The sequence below is a fragment of the Balaenoptera physalus genome (genome assembly GCF_965194825.1).
Source record: "Balaenoptera physalus genome assembly, chromosome: 11".
Taxonomy (NCBI): domain Eukaryota; kingdom Metazoa; phylum Chordata; class Mammalia; order Artiodactyla; family Balaenopteridae; genus Balaenoptera; species Balaenoptera physalus.
Window position 1 is genome coordinate 103,717,931 of NC_138896.1, and position 21,880 is coordinate 103,739,810.

Below are 21,880 nucleotides of genomic sequence, written 5' to 3' on the forward strand. Positions count from 1 at the left end.
TTTTGTCACTGCTCCTCAGAGAATGAGATGTCCCCTATTCTTCCAGCCTAGGCCCTGACACTCCACCTCAACCTCCAGTTGTCACGGATGCCCTTGTATACAGTTGGTTCCATTTGAAGGGACTGTTGCTGTGCCCGAGTCCCTCAGTTCTCCACATTTAAAATGGCGATGATGCCTCCCAAGATCACCATGATGCTAGGCTAGCATTTAATTAATTGAGTTGGTGCTTCTAGCACCTAGCACCCTCCCTGGCATATAGTAGGGGCTCAATAAATATATATTCCTTTCCCCATCTCCTCCCCACCCCCCACATTCCATATATTGAGACACCTAGAGCAGATGGTCAGATTACAGGGCAGAGACCCCCTGAGAAGAAATTTCTCAGAGAAAGAAATGTCTCAGATAAGAGGAAAGGTAGGGTGTGTGGTGACCAAGGTCCCAGTTTTCTCCTGCTGTTTTCCAGGGTGCCTCTGCTCTTTCTCAAGCCCCTCTTCTTCTCTTCCTTTGCTGCTTTGTCCACAGAAAATTGTGTCTGGGGGCTGCACTGTAGACCTGCCTTATGAATTCCTTCTGCCCTGTCTGTGCATCGAGGTGAGCAGAGGGGAAGGTGTGGGTGGTCCATAGCTTCACTCCTAGGCCACCCAGATAACACCACTGGCCAAGCATATCTCCACTAAGTCAGGTTTGAAAAGGGCTGGTGTTAACGAGATGCTAGGGAAGACTGGTGCCAGCCTGACAGTGAGCCATACACAGAGCCAGGGATGGAGGTGTCCTGCTGACCATGGCACATTCCTGGGGGTGAGTCCAACCTCAGCCCCACCCAAACCCAGCTTGCCGTTGTCGAGACCCAGCCTCAGCCCACAGAGGCAGAATAGACAGCTGCCTTCACTGGGTGTTCTGAGCTGTCACAGTGGGGGCTCGTGGCCACTGCAAGGCTCCATATGGCCCCAGAAGTCTCATCCCCACTAGCCCTGCATGGAAGTCCTCCTCCTCTCCTTGTAAGACCGAGGTGCCTAGCATTAAGACTCCTTTGGACTAGACGGGAAAGGCGGGGGCCTTGTCACCCAGGAGGAGACAAAAGGGAGGGCGCAGGCAGAGACCTGGAGCGGGGAGCACCTGCCGGGGGATAACACTGGGTGTTGGCCTTTCAGAGGGAGGGGCCCTATGGGGCACTCGGCACCTTAGGAATCGCTGAGAGTGGAGGCCAGGGAAGGCAAAAGTTGAGGAATGTGGACCTCATGATTTGCCTCTTTGTGGGAATACGTTCTCCTCTCCGGGAGAAGAGGATTCAGCCCCTTACTCGCTGATCTTGCTCCTATAGTCTGGGTTCCTCCCTGAGTGCCACATGCCACCCACCATGGCCCACACCCCACACTTCTTCCCCTCCTCGGTGCCCTGCCAGCTCAGGCAGCTTGCATCTGGGCAAGGTCAAGCCAGAATGAGTTTCAAGTCTGAGTGATGTAAGGAAAGCCATTCCTCTGACCCTTCTTCCCTGCTCCCCTGTCCCCACAGGTGTCCTACCTGCAAGAGGACACCGTGAGGCACAAAAAATGTCCCTTCCAGAGCTGGCCTAAAGCCTGTGAGTGCTGCTCATGTGACTCTTGTGCACGCACAGCTTCTCTCTGTCTCTCTCTCCCCCACAGACGTACAGGTACATGCACGTACACACACACGCACTTGCACACCCTCTACACCTGTGTTGGAGCAAGTCCCCAGAAGGCATGCAGGCACTTTCTCTGGGGTCAGTGGGGGCAAGTCATGGGCTACCATGTCTACCAATCAGCCTGCCAATAAATCAGAGCATTGAACATTGTACTAGCACTGTTCAGAAATATCAGAAATATCCACCCCAGGAGGTAATGTCCTGAGAAGGTGGACCAGAGGACCTGGGCTCACATCCCAGCTCTGCCACTTATTCTTCTCTGAGCCTCAGTTTCCTCATCTGTAAACTAATGATACTTGCCCTGCCTCACTTTCCAACTCCTTATGAGGCTGGAATTCAATATTATATGTGAAAGTGACTGGTGACATCTATGTATACTGTTGAGCCCAAATTGCAGAGACAGGATGCTCAAACATGACAAACGAATAGCACAAAGCATCCTATGGTCCAGGGCAGGGTTGTAATTAAGGAATAGGCTGTAGGGCGTGAACTCAGGGGAGGGAGAAGCCCATGACGGCTGTCCGTGAGTAGAAAAGGTCTCCTAAAGGGAGTGACATCTGAGCTGGGCTCAGAAAATGTGCAGGATTTAGAAAGGAGAGGAGGGAGGGGAAAGCATTCCTGACTCTGAGAGGAACATAAGCAAAGATATGAAGATTTCAAGTTTGGGGAGCAGCAAGGAGTTGGCCAGAATGGAGGTGCAGGAAGGAGAGGAGACAGCTAAATAGAAGAGGTAACAGGAGGGGCAGGAGGAGGCATGCTCATTTAGCAGGCACCTAGGCAGACCAGGGCTGTGCCAGGCTCCTTCACAAATATCATCTCCCGATGCTCTGGGGATAGGGCTCAGGCCTCCTGGGCCTCACTCTCTGCCCCTGCTGCCTGCCCAGATGGCTCGGACTTCTGGGAGTCGGTGAACTTTACTGACCACAGCCAGCACAGTCAGATGATCATGGCCCTGACACTCCGCTGCCCACTGAAGCTGGACGCCTCCCTCTGCCAGAGGCGGGGCTGGCATACCCTTTGCGAAGACGTCCCCAATGCCACGGCTCGAGAGTCAGAGGGGGTGAGATGGCCTCCCTAGGACCTGGGTGGGCAGGGCTGGGGCCCAGGGCCCTGCTCCCTAACTCCCTTCTCCCACCACAGTGGTATGTCTTGGAGAAGGTGGACTTGCACCCCCAGCTCTGCTTCAAGGTACAAGCATGGGCAACAGGGGAGGGGGAAGGGTGTGCATGGTGCCTGGAGCTTGCTGACTTGCCATTCTTGGATTTCTCAGTTCTCTTTTGGAAACAGCAGCCACGTTGAATGCCCCCACCAGACATTCGGTGAGCCAATAAGTGACCCTGGCTGGGACCCCTTCCCACCATTTCACCCTCATGCAACTGCGGCAAAGCCAAACTCTGTCCCTGCCCTGACTTCTCTGTCAACTGCAGCCCGGCTCCTATCACCTCCCACAAAGCATCATCTATTACATGATGCCCTTTCCTACCCCCTGGCAGCCCCATCTTGGAACGTGAGCATGGATACCCAGGCCCAGCAGCTGGTCCTTCACTTCTCCTCAAGGATGCCCGCCACCTTCAGTGCTGCCTGGAGCCACTCAGGCTTGGGGCAGGACAGCATGGTGCCCCCTGTGTACAGCGTCAGCCAGGTATGGCCTAGCCAGGGCTTGGCCCCCTCTAGAACCTGTTGATTAGAGCACAGCAGGTGGAGGCAAGCAAATCTCTTACGTCTGGTTATTTATTTACTTGACCAGCCTTTGTTCAGCTGCCTCCTCTGCCAGTCAGTGGGGTCTTTGATGGAGCAGTTTCTAATCCTTTTTTTTGTTTATAAATTTATTATTATTATTTTTGGCTGTGTTGGGTCTTCGTTGCTGTGCGCGGGTTTTCTCTAGTTGCGGCGAGTGGGCTCAATAGTTGTGGCTCACGGGCTCAGTAGTTGTGGCTCACAGGCTTAGTTGCTCCGCAGCATGTGGGATCTTCCCGGACCAGAACTCGAACCCGTGTTCCCTACATTGGCAGGCGGATTCTTAACCACTGCGCCACCAGGGAAGTCCCTCTAATCCTTTTCGATTTTGAACCTACAGGGATAAACAGAGACAAGAGACTGGCCCTCCCACTCCCAGCTGTTCTCTGGCCCACTCGAACTCCCACCACATTTTATATTGATGCCCTCTCTTGAACCAGCTGTCCTCTACCACTACTCTCCTGCCTTCCTCCACAAGGCTCCTGGCAGAAGTTCTCTATCTTTGGGAGGCAGAGCCCCAGGAAGCTGAAGTGCTCTTAGCAGAATACTGTAAACTACTGACAGATTTAACTCTATCATGTGAACTAAAAACAGTTTGACTAGCAGACTCTCTTCTGTGTATCTGACATAAAAACCACCATCAAATATATCCGCAAAACCACAGCACCAAGCTGACTAAGCATAGCTAGCTTGTTTCAGTTCTTTCTTACTTACATGCAGCTTGTTTATTTGTTTTGTATTCTGTGAGGGCTCCCAAGCCTACAGGTGGTAGCAAATGCTTAAGATTTAAGACGAAACCATGCTTAAGATTTACGACAAAGTCATGTGGGATAACTTAAAATTGAGAGCTAAATCCATGGACTCATTTATTTTTGTGAGCTGGGAACGTCATTGAGTTTAACCATGATTTGAGAGCCACTGCATCAGCACCTGCTCACAGCTGGCTGGAGAATGGGGTCTGGGGCAGGGCTGGGGTATGGGGTACGTGGTGGAGGGTGTTCCCAAAGGGTGGAGACTGATCAACTCTCTAACCAGCACCCAGAGCACAGGGTGAAGGCACATCCTGCCTGTAGACAGATGGCAATCAGTTCAGCATGCATTTATTGAGTGCCTACTCTGTTCCCACTCTGTATTAGGCCCTGGGAGACACAAGAAAAGTATATAACACAGTCTGCCCCTAAGGAGTCCATAATGTAATAACAGCTACTACTACTAAATGAATACACATTGCACTGTGTATTTTTTAATATTTATTTATTTATTTATTTTGGCTGTGCCGTGTCTTAGTTGCGGCACATGGGATCTTTTAGTTGCAGCATGCGGACTTCTTAGTTGCGGCCTGTGGACTCTTAGTTGCGGCATGCAGACTTTTAGTTGCCTGCATGCAGGATCTAGTTTCCTGACTAGGGATAGAACCCGGGCCGCCTGCATTGGGAGCGTGGAGTCTTACCCACTGGACCACCAGGGAAGTCCCTGTACTTTGTATTATAAAGGGGGTTCACCTGCATATTCCCATTTGATGCTTTAAGTAACCCAGTAAAACAAGGATTATTATCTATCATACACAAATGAAGAAACTGAGGCTCAAGGAGAAAGGAAGTCTATCTCCATGCAAAGATCCCACAGCTAGGAACCACAAAGGCAATAGTTAAGCCTGACTTTGTTAGCTGTGGTCTCCAGACTCTACAACTTACGTTCTTTCCAATGGACAAGCTGCCCCTTCAGGTGCGTAGGACAGAGAAGGGAGGCAGCATATAATTAGCCTCCTGGTCTGTGAGCTGCTGGAGGACAGAGACAATGTCCATGCCCGCCTTGTCTCCTCAGGGGCTGGCACAGAGTAGGCAACCCAGAGTATGTTTGTTGACGAGTGCCTGACTGCCTGACTAATGTTTATCTGTGCAGCAGTTCAGATCTGGGAACGATCAGCGGGATCTGGGAATGAAGCGTGGGAAGGCTTCTTGTCAGGGGTGGCACTTGGCCCTAAGCCTGGGTAGGGTTTGGGTAGGGGTGGTGGGTAGAAAGGAGGAACACAGCAACGGGCAAAGACTCAGGGGCTGGACAGAGCCAGATCTGCCTCTATGGGGACAGTCATTCTGCTCTTTTTTCCCACAGACTCAGGGCTCAAGCTCAGTGACACTAGACCTCATCGTTCCCTTCCTGAGACCAGGGGGCTGTGTCCTGGTAAGGAATCCTGCCCTCACTCTGCATATACTCCCCTGTCATCTATACCACAGGTGACACATGGGGCAAATCCAGTCCATAAAAATGTTTGATTTGGCCAGCACGGTGTTCAAAATTGGAATTAGTTGCCACCACTTAAATATTGGGAGATGTCACATTTTAAAAAGCTGATTTCTGGCATCTCTTGAAAAAAATCAGAAAACCTGGTGCTTTGTTTCCACATTCAGGCATGGTGATCATGGGCTGGAGCTCAGTGGTGTCTGATTACTTCAGTCAGGGCCTGTGCCTTCCACGTCCTCATGGATGCTCTGGTTAACTTAGCGTTTACTTTTTTTTTTTTTTTTTTGATGTGGACCATTTTTAAAGTCTTTATTGAATTTGTTACAATATTGCTCCTGTTTTATGTTTTGGTTTTTTTGGTCCTGAGGCATGTGGAATCTTAGCTCACTGACCAGGATTGAACCCGCACCCCCTGCATTGGAAGGCAAAGTCTTAACCACTGGACCGCCAGGGAAGCCCCTGGATTTACTTTCTGAGTTTGCCACTCTTGACCTTGTTCTGTGCCCAGCCAGAGCTGGACCAGACACAAACCCTGTGCTGGAGGAATTCCCTATCCAGGGGGATTCCCCTTCACTATCCCCATGCCTTATTCAACTTCCCCTGGGAGGAGGGTTTACCCTGGCTTACAGGGGTTGGGGGGCTCTGTGCCCTCAGGTGTGGAGGTCAGATGTCCAGTTTGCCTGGAAGCACCTCCTGTGTCCGGATGGTGAGTTCTTGGGAGGGGGAGGGGAAGTGAGAGGGAGGTTGGGCACTGAGGAGCCGGGCTTGGCCTCACCCTGCTTGACTCAGTCTCTCATAGGCTCCTGGGGCTCTTGATCCTGGCGCTGCTGGCCTTCACCACCCTACTGGGTGTTGTTCTGGTGCTCACCTGCCAGCACCCACTGTCAGGTAAGCTCACTGGGGGTAACCTGGGGATTCAGACTTGCTTGGCTCCTAGGCCAGTTGCCCCCATCCCTCCCCCGCCCAGGCTCCCTTCCGAAAGAGCCTTGTCCCTGCCGCTGCGCCCAGCTCTCTTACCCAAGGCGGTGAGCCTCAGGCCCCCTAGTGGACAGGAATGGTTAAGGCAGGGCAAAGGTCCTGCAGGTGGTTCACTGCACCAGTCTGTAGGCCAGATGCTAGTGGGGCGGAAATCCAGCCTGCGCTGCACCTGGCGCCCTAGCCGTCTCCTCTTCCTGGGCACCTTTATCTAATTAGCCCAAAGGCGCCCTATAGGCCTGTAGGCTAAAGCTGCCTTGGGTACCCATCCCCAGCGCAGAGGAAGAAAGGGGGGTGGTGGAGTTAACCCTATCATGTAGCCCTGAGGCCTGGGAGGAAAGGGCTGGGCTGTCCCTTAGCCCCCCACCCTGTTCATCTGTTGCTTCCACCCCCAGGCCCAGGTCGAGCGCGGCCGGTACTGCTCCTGCACGTGGCGGACTCCGAGGCGCAGCGGCGCCTGGTGGGAGCGCTGGCTGAACTGCTGCGGGCCGCGCTGGGCGGCGGGCGCGACGTGATCGTGGACCTGTGGGAGGGCACGCGGGTGGCGCGCGTGGGCCCGCTGCCGTGGCTCTGGGCGGCACGGGCGCGCGTGGCGCGGGAGCGGGGCACCGTGCTGCTGCTGTGGAGCTGCGCCAGCCCGAGCCCCGCCGGCGGCCCGGATGCCCGCGCCGCGCCCCTGCGCGCCCTGCTCCGCGCCGCCCCGCGCCCGCTGCCGCTGCTCGCTTACTTCAGTCGCCTCTGCGCCAAAGGCGACATTCCTCCGCCCCTGCGCGCCCTGCCCCGCTACCGCCTGCTGCAAGACCTGCCGCGCCTGCTGCGGGCGCTGGACGCGCGGACTTCGACCCAAGCCACCAGCTGGGGCCGCCTGGCGGCCCGGCCGTGCCTGCGGGGTCGCGTGGAGCTGTGCCGCCAGCTGGAACGCGAGGCCGCCAAACTTGCCGATCAAGGCTGAGCAGAGCTCACCGCAGTCCGATGTCTGTGGCCGCAGGCCTAGGGACACTGGCTGGAAGCCCCGAATGAGGCTTCTACCCTGGAATCGTTGGATGCCTCCTAGGGGCGACTGGCCGCAGAGCCTTACGCTGCCTCCCAGCCCGGGAGCAGGGCGTCACACTCACTGTCCCCGCCCGTTCCCCACGTTCCCCCAGGGTCCAGTCTCTTCCTCATGCTTGTGCTTGAGGGTGCTCTCCCTCCGAACCCCCAGCGAGAGTCTCTCTCCTGAGAACGCCTCTGACCTCAGTGCTGTTGTGAGTCGGGGATCGTCCCACTTCCTCTCTCCGAAATTCCAGAGAACAGTCTGCACGTGCTCCAGTCCAGGCCAGAGGGGTTGGGACAGGGGTTGGGGAGGCAGGAGCTCTGGCAGCTCTGAGTGGGAGGCGGCTGCAGAGGGGGTGGGGGGACAGAAAACCCCTTTGGGAGCCAGGGATCCCCCTTTTCCAGACCGGGACCCTGCCCAGAGTGGGAGGAAGGGAGGGAGGGAGGGCTCTGGACCCAGGGAAGGAGGCTTTCGCCCTGGGTGACGGGGGCAAAGGTGGGACAGTGGAGACTGAGATAGAGGAAGTTGAATAAAGGTGAACATGATGGATAAACTAAGAAACACAAGTTGCTTTTTCAGTGTGCCCAGGGTGCTGAGTTGGGGGAAGGGTCAGCAAGACGCTGCCTGGCGGTTGTTATGCATCATTTTCTGGGCCCAAATCCACATCCATGTCTGTCATATTCTCACAAGCACTGTCTCCCTGGAAATTTCCTTGATCTTCACTGTGATTCTTCAGAGAGAAGAAAGGAAAACACAGGTTCAGAAAGGTGGTGTGGGTCCACAGTCACGCAGCCAGCCCATGGCAACAGCACAAATAGGACCCTGTCTTCCTGGCGCTGGGTCCTGGGTCCCATCACCCCCTACCCCTCACTTGAGCATAGGCCGGGAAGTGGTGAAAAGCTCACGTTATGGTGCCCCTTGTCCCTGTCTTTAGAGATCCTGTCCTACAATGAGGCCCAAGGGGAATGTCTGAAGGGACCTGGGGTGGCCAGTAAGAGGGTCCCCGTGGACACCAAGATCCCAGAGTCACATGGGAAGTGCAAATGCCCCAGGATTGCCTAGGGCCTTGGTTGTCTCGATGGAGCCTTCCTCCTTAGGGACGCCCAGAGTGAGTAAGAGCTCCCTTACTCAGCCTTTAGGCCACCGCCCTCTCCAGGGGCCCCTCCCAGCCAGGTGTCAGCAGAGAAGGAGGAGGAGGGGAAGAGGAGGAGAGGAAAAGAGGGAGGGAGTGAGGCCACCACTCCAGTCCAGGCTGCTGGCTCCCAGGCCTGGTGTTGGTGGGAGGGACCTGTCGGGGCGGGAACAGCCGGCTGCCTGCCCGGAGCCAAAACGAAAGCACTCTGGCAGGGACTGGACGGGAGTCAGGGCTCCTGGGAGAGGGCGTGCGCAAGCGGCCCAGCGCCGGGACCCCGAGACTGGGGAGGGATTCCGGCCCCTCCTGCCCGCAGGCACGCAGCTGAGTGGGAGAAGAGGTGTGGTGTCAGCCCCCCTTCGGGGGGGGGGGCAGGACAGGGCCTCAGGCCTGGGTGCTGCCTGGCACCTGGAAGATGCCTGTGCCCTGGTTCTTTCTGTCCTTGGCACTGGGCCGAAACCCTGTGGTCCTCTCTCTAGAGAGGGTTGTGGGGCCTCAGGACACTGCCCGCTGTTCTCCGGTGAGTCTGGGGCCCCAGGAGTGTTGAGGAAGGCTCAGGGCTCGGACTGCGGCCATTGAGGCCCTAGCCTGGCTCCTGCTGCTGCCATCACTGTCAGAACTGCCCTGGCTGGTCTGTCGGGTGCTGATGGGGTAAGAGAAGAATGGGGAGGGGGCAAGAGCTCGGCCTGAGCTCTTCTGGGAGGGACTTGGAAAAGGGAGCCCTAGAAAGAGGTAGGCGGGTGGGGGGGGGCCTCAGGAAAAGATGGTTAGATTTGGACGCATAAACTCTAACTTGTCTTTACCTCCTTCCCAGGGCCTTTCCTGCCACCTCTGGGGTAAGCAGCCCTACTTTTAGAGAGGAAAGATCTTCCCAGGTGGGCAGAAGGGAGGGGGGCTGTTCTGTCCCATGCCCTCACCACCTTCCCTCAGCCCAGGAAGAGCCCAAAGCTCCTTGGCCCTCTGAGGGTGTCAGGTGCAACCAGATTCTGGGTCTGAGAAGCTTCAGCTCCCACCCCACCCTTCACACACAGATGGTGACGTGCTCTGCCTGCCTGGGAGCCTCGTGTCTGCCCCGGGCCCCATGCTGGTGCCCACACGCCTGCAGACAGAGCTGGTGCTAAGGTGCTACAAGGAGACCGACTGTGACCTCTGTGTGCGTGTGGCCGTCCACTTGGCTGTGCATGGTGAGCCTGTCATCCCATGACTGGGCATGGGTGCATGTGAGTGTGTCTGGAGTGGGCACGAAGACCAGGGAGGGTGTCTGTCAGGAAGCACGGGGCATCCTCAGTATTCTCCTGGAGGACACTGGCCAACGGAACCCCCAGGTCAGACTGGTCTCCCCGCCCACACCCCCGGCCCCAAGCCTGGCCTCTGCTTCCTAGCACTGAGCTTCCTGGAAGGAACCCAAAGCCAGAGCTGGGGCTAGATCTGAGCCTTGCTCTCGGGTCATTCCAGGGTACTGGGAAGAGCCTGAAGATGAAGAGAAGTTTGGAATTGCAGAGGACCCAGAGATGGAGGAGCCTAGGAACGGTGAGGAGAAGCCGGCTGGCCCAACTGCCCCCCGCCAGAGCCTTGCCCAGGGCCCCTGAGCCTGACCGACCCCCTGCCCTGTTGCTCACAGCCTCTCTCCAGGCCCACGTCGTGCTCTCCTTCCAGGCCTACCCTACTGCCCGCTGCGTCCTACTGGAGGTGCAAGTGCCTGCTGCCCTCGTGCAGCCTGGTCAGTCTGTGGTACGCAAAATAATAATGAATTTATGAAGTGCTTTCACATGCATTATCTCTTTAGGTCCTGATTCTGGCAGGGCTGTGAGCAAGTCCTTTCAGTCCTTTATGCCTCAGTTTGTAAAGTGGGAAAAAGAACAGTCCTACCTCGGGAGTTCCCTGGCGGTCCAGTGGTTGGAATTCTGTGCTTTCACTGCCGAGGGCCTGGGTTCGATCCTTGGTTGGGGAACTAAGATCCCACAGGCCACCCGGTGCGGCCAAAAAAAAAAAGAATAGTCCTACCTCATATAGCTGTTGTGAGAATAAAATGAGTTGATATGTATAAAACACCTGGTATAATACCCAACACGGAAGAGTCTCAGAAAGTTTAATTTTTCCTTTCTTTTGTAATCCTCAAAACTACCCCCATGAACTAGACATTATTATTGCCCTCATACTCCAGATAGAGAAGCTGAGGCTTGCAGAGGGGAGGTCTGTGGGCTGAATCCACTCTTCCGGATTCCCTGCCATACTGTCCATGTCTGCCCCACATATACCATGTCTGTCCCCCTGCGGAGCTTCTCCCAGCCTCAGAGGGCTGCTCATGGTTGGGATATATATCTCCACTTGGGCCAGGTCACTCAAACTTTGACTTCCCTCCTGTCCCCAGCCCCCAGTCTATATCGTCTTACCTGGAAAATAATGGGAGATCACCTGCTGGTCCCCCTCACAGGGCAATCATGAGGCCCACTGAGGCACTGGGAGTGAGAACGACTTCTGTGGGAAGGGCGTCCCACATTTGTGCTGGGGTCTGGGGTCTCTGATCACCTTAGCTTTGGCACGTGACCTGGAACAGCAGGGATGAGGCAAGGACTAATAGAGTGAGGGCACTTATCCTGGCCCTGCTGCCACCCCTCCTGAGGGCGTGTGCTTTAGAACTGGAGGCCTTTGAGGACACGTTCATGGCAGAATTGGAGGCCATACAGTATGAATAGTCATTGGTTGGGAATAGGGCAGAGGGTGAGTGGAGCAGACCATGGAGAGGAGCCTCAATTTTGAGCCCTATACCACCAGCCTTCCGCCACCCTCTCCTCACAGGGCTCTGTAGTATTTGACTGCTTCGAGGCTGCCCTGGGGGCTGAGGTGCGAATCTGGTCCTACACTCAGCCCCAGTACCAGAAGGAACTCAATCTCACACAGCAGCTGCCTGGTAAGTGGCCCCAGAGCCTGAGGGGCCCCAAGTGCTGGCCCCTTAGTCTCTCTCCCCACCAGCCACTGCCCTTCTGCTTTCACCCCCTTTCTCGTCCCGGCCTCTCTCAGGGACTCTCACTCCCAGCCACCCATAGTCAGTCCCTCATGCCTCCTCTCCCCAGGTGACATTGCTTCCCAGTGCCTGGGGAAGGTGCTTTGGGCACTGGAATAGATATGGGTGGTATTGAGGGCACAGGGAGCCCTTCCCCGGGCTCCCCATGGGTCGGATTGCCCCCGTTCTTTCTTTGCCCCCAACCCCACTAGAGACTTTTCTGTGATCTCTCCCCAGACTGCAGGGGTCTCGAAGTCCGGGACAGCATTCAGAGCTGCTGGGGTAGGAGCTAGGGCCAGCAGGGCTGGGAGGAGGGTGGGGGTGGATCTGGAGTGTGAGGGACCCTTGGACTGAACTTCAGGTCTGGCTGCCACATCCCAGAGGCTCACAGAGCTCATTTATTCATTCATTCATTTATCACAAAAGAACTGCGGTAGCTCTTACTCAGTGCCAGGCATTTAGAATATAAAGATGAATCTCTCACTTCTTAGAACAAATATTTATTAGTACCAGGAACATCTAGTGGCCCAAAACATTGTCAAGATTACGGTGCACCCCGCCCCCATATATTAAAATAAAAATAATATTAAGTCATAAAATAAGGGCTAAGAAACTCAAGGTTCTGATGATTTTTCTCATGCACTATTTGGACCTTGTTTTGTTCATTTTTTTGTTTTGTATTTTCTTTTTTATCATGGTATAACATACATACAGAAAAGTGTGTAAAGTGCACCAATTTTAATGTCCAGTTCAATTAATTTTTACATATGTATACACTTGCATAACTACCAGCCACATCGAGATAGAAACACTGTGATGCTTTTGAACTCAAATGATTTCAACTTCATTTTCTATTTGGGTTCTTAAACTTAAGCTTGATGCCTCTTTGGTAATTCATTAAAGACTACTCAGAACCAGAGGTTTGAGGATACAGATACACATCATGGATTTCATGTCTTTATTCGTTTGGTAGACACTGATTCACTTATTCAGCAGATATTTATTGAGTCATTACCCTGCTCAAGGAATAGCCGTAGGCACTGGAGACAAACCAATTAAAAAAAAAAAAAAACTGACAAAAATCCCTGCCTTCACAGAGCTGACGTTCTAGCTGGGAGTCAGGGTCAGGGTGGGGGTGATGGAGGACACAATAAACACATGGAGATGTGAAATATGCGATAAGTTAGATGGTTATTAGTGCTATGGAGAAATTTCAGGGAAGGGGGATAGAGAGGTTGGGAGTTGGAGTGGTCAGTGAGCAAAAGACCTGAAGGAGGTGAGGGAGGAGCCATGGGGTATCTGAGGGAAGAGGGTTCCATGTGAAGGGAATAGCCAGTGCAAAGGGCCTGAGGCAGGAATGTGTCTAGTGTGTTTAAGTATTAGTAAGGAGGACAGTGTGTCTGCAGCAGGTTAATTAAGAACAAGAGTGCTAGGAAATGAGGTTAGAGTGTTCACAGCAGCCATACTGGGGAGGGACTTGCAAGCCACTGTAATGACTCTGGCTTTTACTCTGGGGTGATGTGGGGGCCATCAGAAGGTTCTGAGCAGAGGAGAATGATTTATTTTACAGTGGTTACAGGTACTTCTGGCTGCAGAGGGAGAAGCAAGGAGAAGAGCCCTCTCCAGACCCCATACTGGGGCCTACATGGGTTCAGTCCTGGGCTGTGGCTGAAGTCTGGTCTGACATGGAGACACAGGCTCTGCCCTCCAGGGGCCTCCTAGTCTAAGGGCTTTGAAGGAAACTCCAAAGGGGCAGTGGGTGGGTGTGACCCAGGCTTGGGTGTACAGAAGAGGTGAAGGAAGTCTCTCTCTTTGTTTCCTCCACAGCCCTGCCAGGGCTCAACGTGTCTGCAGATGGCGACGACGTGCGCCTGGTGCTGGACGTCCCTGAGGAGATGCGCTTTGGCCTCTCCCTGTACTGGAACCAGGTCCCGGGCCCTGCAAAACCCTGGTGGCACAGAAACCTGGTGAGGCCTCCCCCTCCCCAAGTCCATTCCCACTGCAGGCCGACGCCTGTGCTAAAGTTGCAAGTGCATTATCATAGGGCACCTTTGAAAAGGACACAGCCACCCACACCCAAAGCAAGGAACATTGGTGGGGGAACGGCTGCCTGCCCGGTGTCCTTAACTTTGGCTTCCAGCCTTCCTCTTCCTCATCTTCTTCAACTTCTCTCCTTCTGCTTGTCCCACAGACTGGGCCGCAGAACATTACCTTGAACCACACAGACCTGGTTCCCTGCCTCTGTATTCAGGTAGGAGCAGAGTCCAGCTGGGTGCCCGGGGACGGGGATTAGGGAACTGGTGAGACGGTTGGCCCTCACCTTCCTGGTCTCCCCACCCTCCACACTCCTCTTTGAGGTGGAAACTATGGCTCCCTAGGGGGACTGGCCCTCCCTTGCCCTTTGCTGTCCTATGTTTTCTGCTTGTACATGCCCTGAATGCTCTTCCTGATCCTCTATCCACAGCACTTCTACTTGTGCTTCATGGCCCCCTTCAGATGTCATCTCCCCCTTGAAGCCTTCCACTACTCCTCCAATTCCCTCTTTGTGCTCCCCTGGAGAGTAGAGCGTGCGCCGTGAACTCAGACTTATTTGAATCCTGACTTGCCATTTGCTAGCTGTGTGACCTTGGACAAGTCACTTCACCTCTCTGAGCCTGTTTCCTGTCAGTAAAATGAGAATAAACAGTACCAGTCTCACAGGGCTGTTATAAGGAAGTGTGCCACTTCCAGCTTATATATGTTATAATAATATATTCTCCCTCTGATTATACATTTAATTGGTCATCAGGTCCCATCTGTTTTACCTCTGACATTAATGTCTCTCATTCCCACCACCTGAAATGCCCTCACTTCTTTTCCATACATCCCAATCCTTCCAGTCACCTCTTTCCCAAAGCTTTTGCCCAACCTCCTGGCCTCTTCTATCTCCAAATCTTCTTGCATTTCTGTCTTTTCTTTTCTATTTATCATTTATCACTTGTTTTCTTATTTGGGCACCTGTCTCTTCTTGCATACCACAAATCCTCAATAAATGAGTGATTGATTTATTAATTTGTATACATGTCGTATCCTTACTACAACTGTGAATTTGTAATTTCCTTGAAGGCAAGGAAATGATATCTATTCAAATTTAGTAATTTCTCCAAGCCTTGCATAATAACCGGTATGTAGTGGGTGCTAATTAAGTTTGTTAAGTGAATGAATGAATGAATGAGTGAAACTCTACTGCCTAGCACAGTGATAGGACATATAACAGACACTCATGAAATGTTTGCTGTGATATAAATGTCCTCACTGCCAAGCCCAATGCCTGCTATGTAGTAGGTGCTCTTATACATTTGTTGTATAAATTAATATATTATCTCTAGTGCTTAGAACAGGGCTAAGCCAAGAATGGGTGCACTTAAAAAGTCTATTGGGGACTTCCCTGGTGGCACAGTGGTTAAGAATCTGCCTGCCAATGCAGGGGACATGGGTTCAATCTCTGGTCCGGGAAGATCCCATATGCCGCGGAGCAACTAAGCCCGTGCTCCACAACTACTGAGCCCGCGCTCTAGAGCCCGCGAGCCGCAGCTACTGAAGCCTGTGCACCTAGAGCCTGTGCTCGGCAACAAGAGAAGCCACCGCAACGAGAAGCCCGTGCACCACAATGAAGAGTTGCCCCTGCTCGCCTCACCTAAAGAAAGCCCGCACGCAACAATGAAGAATCAACGCAATCAAAAAAAAAAAAAATTCTATTGGAAGAAAAAATGGAGAATAAATGGACGTGTCCTTAACGCTGTGCTGAGAACCTGTGCTAAGTAGGTTCTCACAAAGTGATTGTGGATTTAATTGTTAAAAGTCCCTATGCCTACCATAGTGCTAAGACACATAGTAAGTACTCATTAAAAATTTGTAGAGTGAAGATGTTGCCAGATGTTGGCATAGGGTTTGCTGGAAGAATAAATGTGTGCAATTCTAGGGCCTTGTAGAGGGCAAAAAGACTTGGGCATATGTTGGTGAAATACATCCTCCTTCCATATCCAGTATCCCAGAGGGATTAGTTCCAGGACCTCTGTGGATACCAAAATGTGCAGATGCTCAAGTCCTTTATATAATATAAAATGGTGTAGTATTTACACATAACCTACTCACATACTCCTGTATACTTGAAATCATTTCTAGATTGCTTATAATACCTAATACAATGTAAATGCTATGTAAACAGTTTCCTGCAGGCAAATCCAAGTTTTGCTTTTTGCAACTTTCTGGAATCTTTTTCCCCTGGGATATTTTTGATCCGAGGATGCGGAACAGCGAATTGGAGGGCCAAGGAGCGCTGACTGTGTGGGCTGAGTGAATGCAACCCCAGGGCTTAGCAGCGTGCTGGCTGGGTTGAACTGACCTGTGGAGCCCCGTTTCCTTTCTAGGTGTGGCCTCTGGAGCCCGACTCTGTCAGGACCAGCATCTGCCCCTTTAGGGAGGGTGAGTGGACCGGCCCTGCCAGGGCGGGAGCGGTGCGGGCGGGACCTGCCGGCACGCAGTAACCAGACCCTCTCCCTGCAGACCCCCGTGCACACCGGAACCTTTGGCGTGCCGCCCGGCTGCAGCTGCTGCCCCCGCGGGCCTGGCGGCTGGACGCGCCGTGCTCACTACCCGCTGAGGCCACACTGTGCTGGCAGGCACCGGATGGGGGCCCCTGCCAGCCGCTGGTCCCACCGCTGCCCCGAGAGAATGTCACTGTGAACGTAAGCGAGGCGGCAGGAGGTTCCCGGGGTTGGGGAAGGAAGGGGAACCTAGGGGCCGAAATTTAATGACCCCACCCATTACCCTCTTTCCACAGAAGGCTCTTGAGTTCCCATTGCTGAAGGGCCACCCCAACATCTGTGTTCAGGCAAGAAAGGGGCGCCAGAGAGCCGGGCTTGGGGTCAGGACCTCCGCGGACTCCCAGACAGTCACTGTCTTCTGAATCCACTTTTTCCTTGGGTCCCTGGAGCAAAGTGGTTACCAGCTTCCTCTTTAGGAGTTCCACTATTTACTTCACCAGTGCCTGGCGTGGGACCCTGGGCACCTCACCTTTCTGAGCATCAGTCTCCTCATCTGTTTAATGGGGATGATAATAGTAACTATTGAATACTTCATAGAGTGGTTATGAAGATTAAACAAGTGCTTCACCTTAGCAACGGGCACAAACTAAATTCTCAATAAATGTTAACTGCTTTGATTATTGCTATAATTATCCTATTTCTCTACCTGTAGAAATCGGTTGCTTTATAATTTCAAAGGGTAGTTATAAAAATATTAATTCCAGATTTATTGAGCTATTATGTTTCAGGCACTGTTTTAGGCTCTTGGAATAGATATGTCAGTGAATAAAACCAATAAATGTTCCCACCCTTAAAGAGTTCATGTTGTAATGGAAAAAGGCAGACAATAGGCATAATAAGTAAATTATACAGTATGTTAAAATTGTATATAAATACTATAGGAAAAGGTGGGAAAGGATAAAGGAGGGTTGGAGTTGCAATTTCAAGAGGGGCAGTCAGATGAGGCCTCTTTGAGAAGGTGGTTAGGTGAGAAGGGAGTGTATAAAGTGTTCTGTCAGAACTGAAAATAGTTAATTTATGGCCGTAAGCCCCTTTAGCACAGATGACCTCACAAGGCTGAGGCTGAGAAAGATGGAGTGATTCCTAATTACTCAGCCTTGAACCCAGATCTGCCTAAGGTCAGGTCCAGAGTCCAGACCCCGCCCCCCAACCCGACAGGCCTCCCCTTGTCTGTCCCTTCCCTTCTGGTTTTTCTGGCCTCCGCTTTTGCTTTTCCTTGTGCCCCTAACCCTGGCCCCTTCTGAGCAGGTGAGCACCTGGGAGAAGCAGGAGCTACAAGAGTGCTTGTGGGCTGGTGAGTGGGACCTGGGGGAGGCTGGGGCAGGGCCACTGCAATAGGGGTGGACCCTGGAAGTGCCAGCTCCTGGGGGTGAAAGTCAGGCATGGGGCAGGGGAGTGGCAGCCCTCAACCAGGTTGGGTCTCACTCAGAGTGGGCTCTCACCCTTTCCAGACTCCCTGGGGCCCCTCAAGGATGACATGCTGCTGGTGGAGACACGAGGCCCCCAGGACAACAGATCACTCTGCGCCTTGGAATCCAGTGGCTGCACTCCACTGCTTAGCAGGGCGTCCACGGTGAGGGATGGGGTACCCTCCTTCATGTCCCTTTCCAGCTCCACTTCAAACCTGGCCTCTAATTTTCACTATTCAATTTCCCCCTCCTCTGTGCCAGGCCCTGTGCTGGTCTCTGGGAATGTAGGGGTAACTCAGACCTGGGCCTTGTTCTCAGTGACCTCTCAAAAGTCTCCCAGACCCTCCCCCCTACTATTCTGCCCAGCTGTAGCCTGGTGGCCTCCTAGGTGTGGTGCCTCTAGGTGACAGCACCCATCCCTTGGCTTGGCAGAGGGCAGCTCGTCTTGGAGGACCGTTACTACAAGATGTGCAGTCAGGCCAGTGTCTTCAGGTGAGTAGGTGGCAGGAGGGCCCTCCCCAATGTCCAAAGGCAACAGGCCTCAAACCCTGTCTTCAACCTCTTCTACCTCTTCCAGTGCCTAGCAGGAAAACTGTCACTCTTCAGGGGCAGGGGCCTCCTCGTTGTCCCTCTAGCATCCACCCACCATCTGTGTGTGCTTATTTTGTGTCCAGCCCCAGGGAAGCTAAGAGTTGAAGAAGCATAGTTCCTGCCCCCAAGTTGCTCATGGCTGGAGAAACCAGCAAAGAGATAACCATTGGGTTAAGACAGCTAATAACCAATGTGCTAAGCTTTGGGTTCCAGGGAGAGCTTCAAGGAAGGGTCTTTTTATGTGGGCCCAGTCTGGCACCAGTAGGAAGGTACAGTCCAGGAAAAAGACACAGCATAAGCAAAGGCAGAGCAGCTTGTGGCTGCTGTGTGTGTGTGTGTGAAATATGCATAGCTGAGGCTGGAAATATGGGACCAGACTTGATGGGTCTTGAACACCAAGCTGGGGGCTCTGGATTTGGTTTTGTTTGTGTCTTACAGCTGTGGGACGATGACCTGGGAGCACTATGGGCCTGCCCCATGGAAAAGTGTGAGTATTACAAGAACTGCCCTTCTTCTCTGTATGAGGAGCTGGGATCTTGACAGGGACCATTCCTGGGGGGAGCATACACAATGGCCTTAGCCTTTCAATCAGAGGGTCATTCCTTCATTAATTCAAACACCACAAGGGGCGCTTGCAGGGATCCCAGCATCACCAAAGAGACATATTCCCTGTCCCCATGCCAGCCACAGAAGCTAGAAAGACATTAGCTAAACAGTCATTTAGGAAGTGTGGGCTATTGAAGCATTCACTATAAAGTAAAAGTGTCCAAAGCCCTGAATGCATATAATGGGGACCTGACTTAGTTCAGGGGAAAGGTTGAAGGTGAACTCTGAAGGCTGAGCTAGATGAAGGGGGAAGAGATGCATTTTTGTGAAGACTCTGGGGTGCTTTTTTGAGGAACTCCAAGGTAGCCAGTGTGGCTGGAGGGTCTTGAGAGATAGGCCTCTGTCATGAGATTAGGATGCAAGGGCCATGTAGGGCCTTGGGAGCCGATGTAAGCAATTTGGATTTTATGTTAAGAGTAGCAGGAGCTTCCCAAAAGGCTATAATCAAATTTGTATTTTTTTTTAATAAATTTATCTATTTTTTATTTATTTATTTTTGGCTGCATTGCGTCTTTGTTGCTGCTGTGTGCGGGATTTCTCAGTTGTGGCCAGCGGGGGCTACTCTTCGTTGAGGTGGGTGGGCTTCTTATTGCGGTGGCTTCTCTTGTTGCAGAGCACGGGCTCTAGGAGCGAGGGCTTCAGTAGTTGTGGCATGCAGGCTCAGTAGTTGTGGCTTGTGGGCTCTAGAGCACAGGCTCAGTACTTGTGGCGCACGGGCTTAGTTGCTCCGCGGCATGTGGGATCTTCCCGGACCAGGGCTCGAACCCGTGTCCCCTGCATTGGCTGGTGGATTCTTAACCACTGCCACCAGAGAAGCCCCCAAATTTGTATTTTAAAAAGATCTCTGGGGGGACTTCCCTGGTGGCACAGTGGTTAAGAATCCGCCAGCCAATGCAGGGGACACGGGTTCGAGCCCTGGTCCGGGAAGATCCCACATGCCGCGGAGCAACTAAGCCCGTGCGCCACAAGTACTGAGCCTGCACAACTACTGAAGCCCGCGCACGTAGAGCCCATCCTCCGCAACAAGAGAAGCCACCGCAATGAGAAGCTCGCACACCGCAATGAAGAGTAGCCCCCTGCTCGCCGCAACTAGAGAAAGCCCGCATGCAGCAACAAAGGCCCAATGCAGCCAAAAATAAATAAATAAATAAATACATTTATTTAAAAAAAAAAAATCTCTGGGGCTGCCATGTTGTAATGAATTAGAGGCAAAAAAGAGTCAGGAACACCAGTTAGAAGACTGTTGCAGTCATCCAAGAGTGAGGTCAAGAGTCCAACAACCCTAGGCTTAGGGGGCAATAATCTTTTTTTAAAAAACATTTATTTATTTATTTATGTGTTTGGCTGCGCTGGGTCTTAGTTGTGGCACATGGGATCTTCACTGCGGCATGCGGGATCTTTAGTTGCAGAATGTGAACTCTTAGTTGGGCATGTGGGATCTAGTTTCCTGACCAGGGATCCAAGCCAGGCCCCCTGCAGTGGGATCACGGTGCCTTAGCCACTGGACCACAAGGGAAGTCCCTTAGGGGTCAATAATCTTAGCTGACATTTGAGCACTTACTATGCCCAGCACTCTGTTCAGTGCTTTATGTGTATTAATACATATAGTCCTCACAGCAATCCTGTGAAGTAGATACTATTGTTATCCCAATTTTACAGAGGTGAACTGAGGCAGAAGGGGAAGTCACTTATCCGAGGTCACCCAAGTAAATGGATCTATGTTCATACACTGACCCTGTGAGCTGTGGACTTCGGGCAAATCTCTTCATTTCTCTGAGCCTCGTTTTTCTCCTTCGTGAAGTGGGGGTCTCTAACAAGCCTGTCTTCTCCCCTGGGTCTCCTAGACATCCACCGGCGCTGGGCCCTGGTCTGGCTGGCCTGCTTACTCTTGGCCGCTGTGCTTTTCCTTCTCCTCCTCCTCAAAAAGAACCACGTGAAAGGTGAGCGCTTCCCGGCTCCCCATTCCCCAGTGGACCTGGGAGCTGGCCAGGAGAAGGCGGCGGCTGGGCTCACCGGCTGCCTCCGCTCCTCTCCCCTCACAGGGTGGCTGAGGCTCTTGAAGGAGGACGTCCGCGCGGGGGGTGAGTGTGAGCCAGCTCCGGGCGGGGGGCGGCCCCCAGAGGGCCGGGCCTCAGGCCAGCTCACATCTCCGCTCCTGCTCTGTTCTTTCCCACAGCGGCCGCCAGGAGCCGCGCGGCTCTGCTCCTCTACTCCGCCGACGACGCTGGCTTCGAGCGCCTGGTGGGCGCCCTGGCTTCGGCGCTGTTCCAGCTGCCGCTGCGCGTGGCCGTGGACCTGTGGAGCCGCCGCGCACTGAGTGCGCAGGGGCCCCTGGCCTGGTTCCACGCGCAGCGGCGCCAGACCCTGCAGGAGGGCGGCGTGGTGGTCCTGCTCTTCTCGCCCGGGGCCGTGGCGCTGTGCCGCGAATGGCTGCAGGACGCGACGTCGGCGGCCGGGGCTCACGGCCCGCACGACGCCTTCGCCGCCTCGCTCAGCTGCTTGCTGCCAGACTTCTTGCAGGGTCGGGCGCCCGGCCGCTACGTCGGGGCCTACTTCGACAGACTGCTGTCCCCGGACGCCGTGCCCGCCCTGTTCCGCAGCGTGCCGGTCTTCTCACTGCCCTCACAGCTGCCCGACTTCCTGGGGACCCTGCAGGGGCCCGCAGCCCCCCGCCCCTGGCGGCTCGCGGAGAGAGCGGAGCAGGTATCCCGGGCCCTGCAGCCCGCCCTGGACAGCTGCTTCCGGGCCCCGGGGACGGGACGCGGGATGGGGCCTGAGGCAGAGAACAGGACTTGAATAAAGGCAGACGCTATTTTTCTACCCGTGTCTCCCACGTGTGTCTCAGTGACCCAGCCGCTGGGCCGAACTGTCCCCCGTATCCGCTATCCCCGCGCCCCTTTAAC

At 53.6% G+C, this 21,880-nt stretch overlaps 2 protein-coding genes across 18 annotated transcripts in view; both read left to right on the plus strand.

The window, feature by feature from the left end:
• LOC309639010 (protein jagunal homolog 1) overlaps positions 1–8,215 on the plus strand; it is a 34,485-nt gene extending 26,270 nt beyond the window's left edge. For 2 of the 5 annotated variants that reach the window (XM_082415665.1, XM_082415667.1), the window contains 10 exons: positions 523–591; positions 1,513–1,579; positions 2,548–2,723; positions 2,804–2,851; positions 2,934–2,982; positions 3,157–3,305; positions 5,513–5,581; positions 6,296–6,347; positions 6,431–6,529; positions 7,012–8,215. In XM_082415665.1, the coding sequence (XP_082271791.1) occupies positions 523–591; positions 1,513–1,579; positions 2,548–2,723; positions 2,804–2,851; positions 2,934–2,982; positions 3,157–3,305; positions 5,513–5,581; positions 6,296–6,347; positions 6,431–6,529; positions 7,012–7,568 (1,335 nt within the window). In that variant the 3' untranslated portion in view covers positions 7,569–8,215. Of the gene's footprint in view, positions 1–522; positions 592–753; positions 799–1,512; positions 1,652–2,547; positions 2,724–2,803; positions 2,852–2,933; positions 2,983–3,156; positions 3,306–5,512; positions 5,582–6,295; positions 6,348–6,430; positions 6,530–7,011 lie in introns of all 5 variants that reach the window. The other 3 variants (XM_082415664.1, XM_082415666.1, XM_082415668.1) reach the window with 3 other exon arrangements.
• Positions 8,216–8,343: 128 nt separating this feature from the next.
• On the plus strand, positions 8,344–21,797 carry IL17RC (interleukin 17 receptor C). Of its 13 annotated transcripts, XM_082415683.1 has the most exons (19): positions 8,344–9,301; positions 9,596–9,617; positions 9,813–9,965; positions 10,237–10,311; positions 10,403–10,512; positions 11,581–11,692; positions 12,023–12,067; positions 13,613–13,752; positions 13,977–14,036; positions 16,195–16,249; positions 16,331–16,512; positions 16,608–16,691; positions 17,620–17,665; positions 17,823–17,944; positions 18,213–18,272; positions 18,810–18,858; positions 20,822–20,917; positions 21,020–21,058; positions 21,154–21,797. In XM_082415683.1, exons 1-19 carry the CDS (start codon positions 9,197–9,199, stop codon positions 21,771–21,773), a joined length of 2,175 nt encoding a protein of 724 aa, XP_082271809.1. In that variant the 5' UTR covers positions 8,344–9,196; the 3' UTR covers positions 21,774–21,797. The 13 variants fall into 13 exon arrangements, with proteins under 13 accessions (XP_082271809.1, XP_082271810.1, XP_082271811.1 ...); XM_082415684.1 differs by lacking the exon at positions 21,020–21,058 and having other exon boundaries at positions 8,998–9,301; positions 16,608–16,658; XM_082415685.1 differs by lacking the exon at positions 12,023–12,067 and having other exon boundaries at positions 8,998–9,301; positions 16,608–16,658.
• The last annotated feature ends 83 nt before the right edge of the window (positions 21,798–21,880 follow it).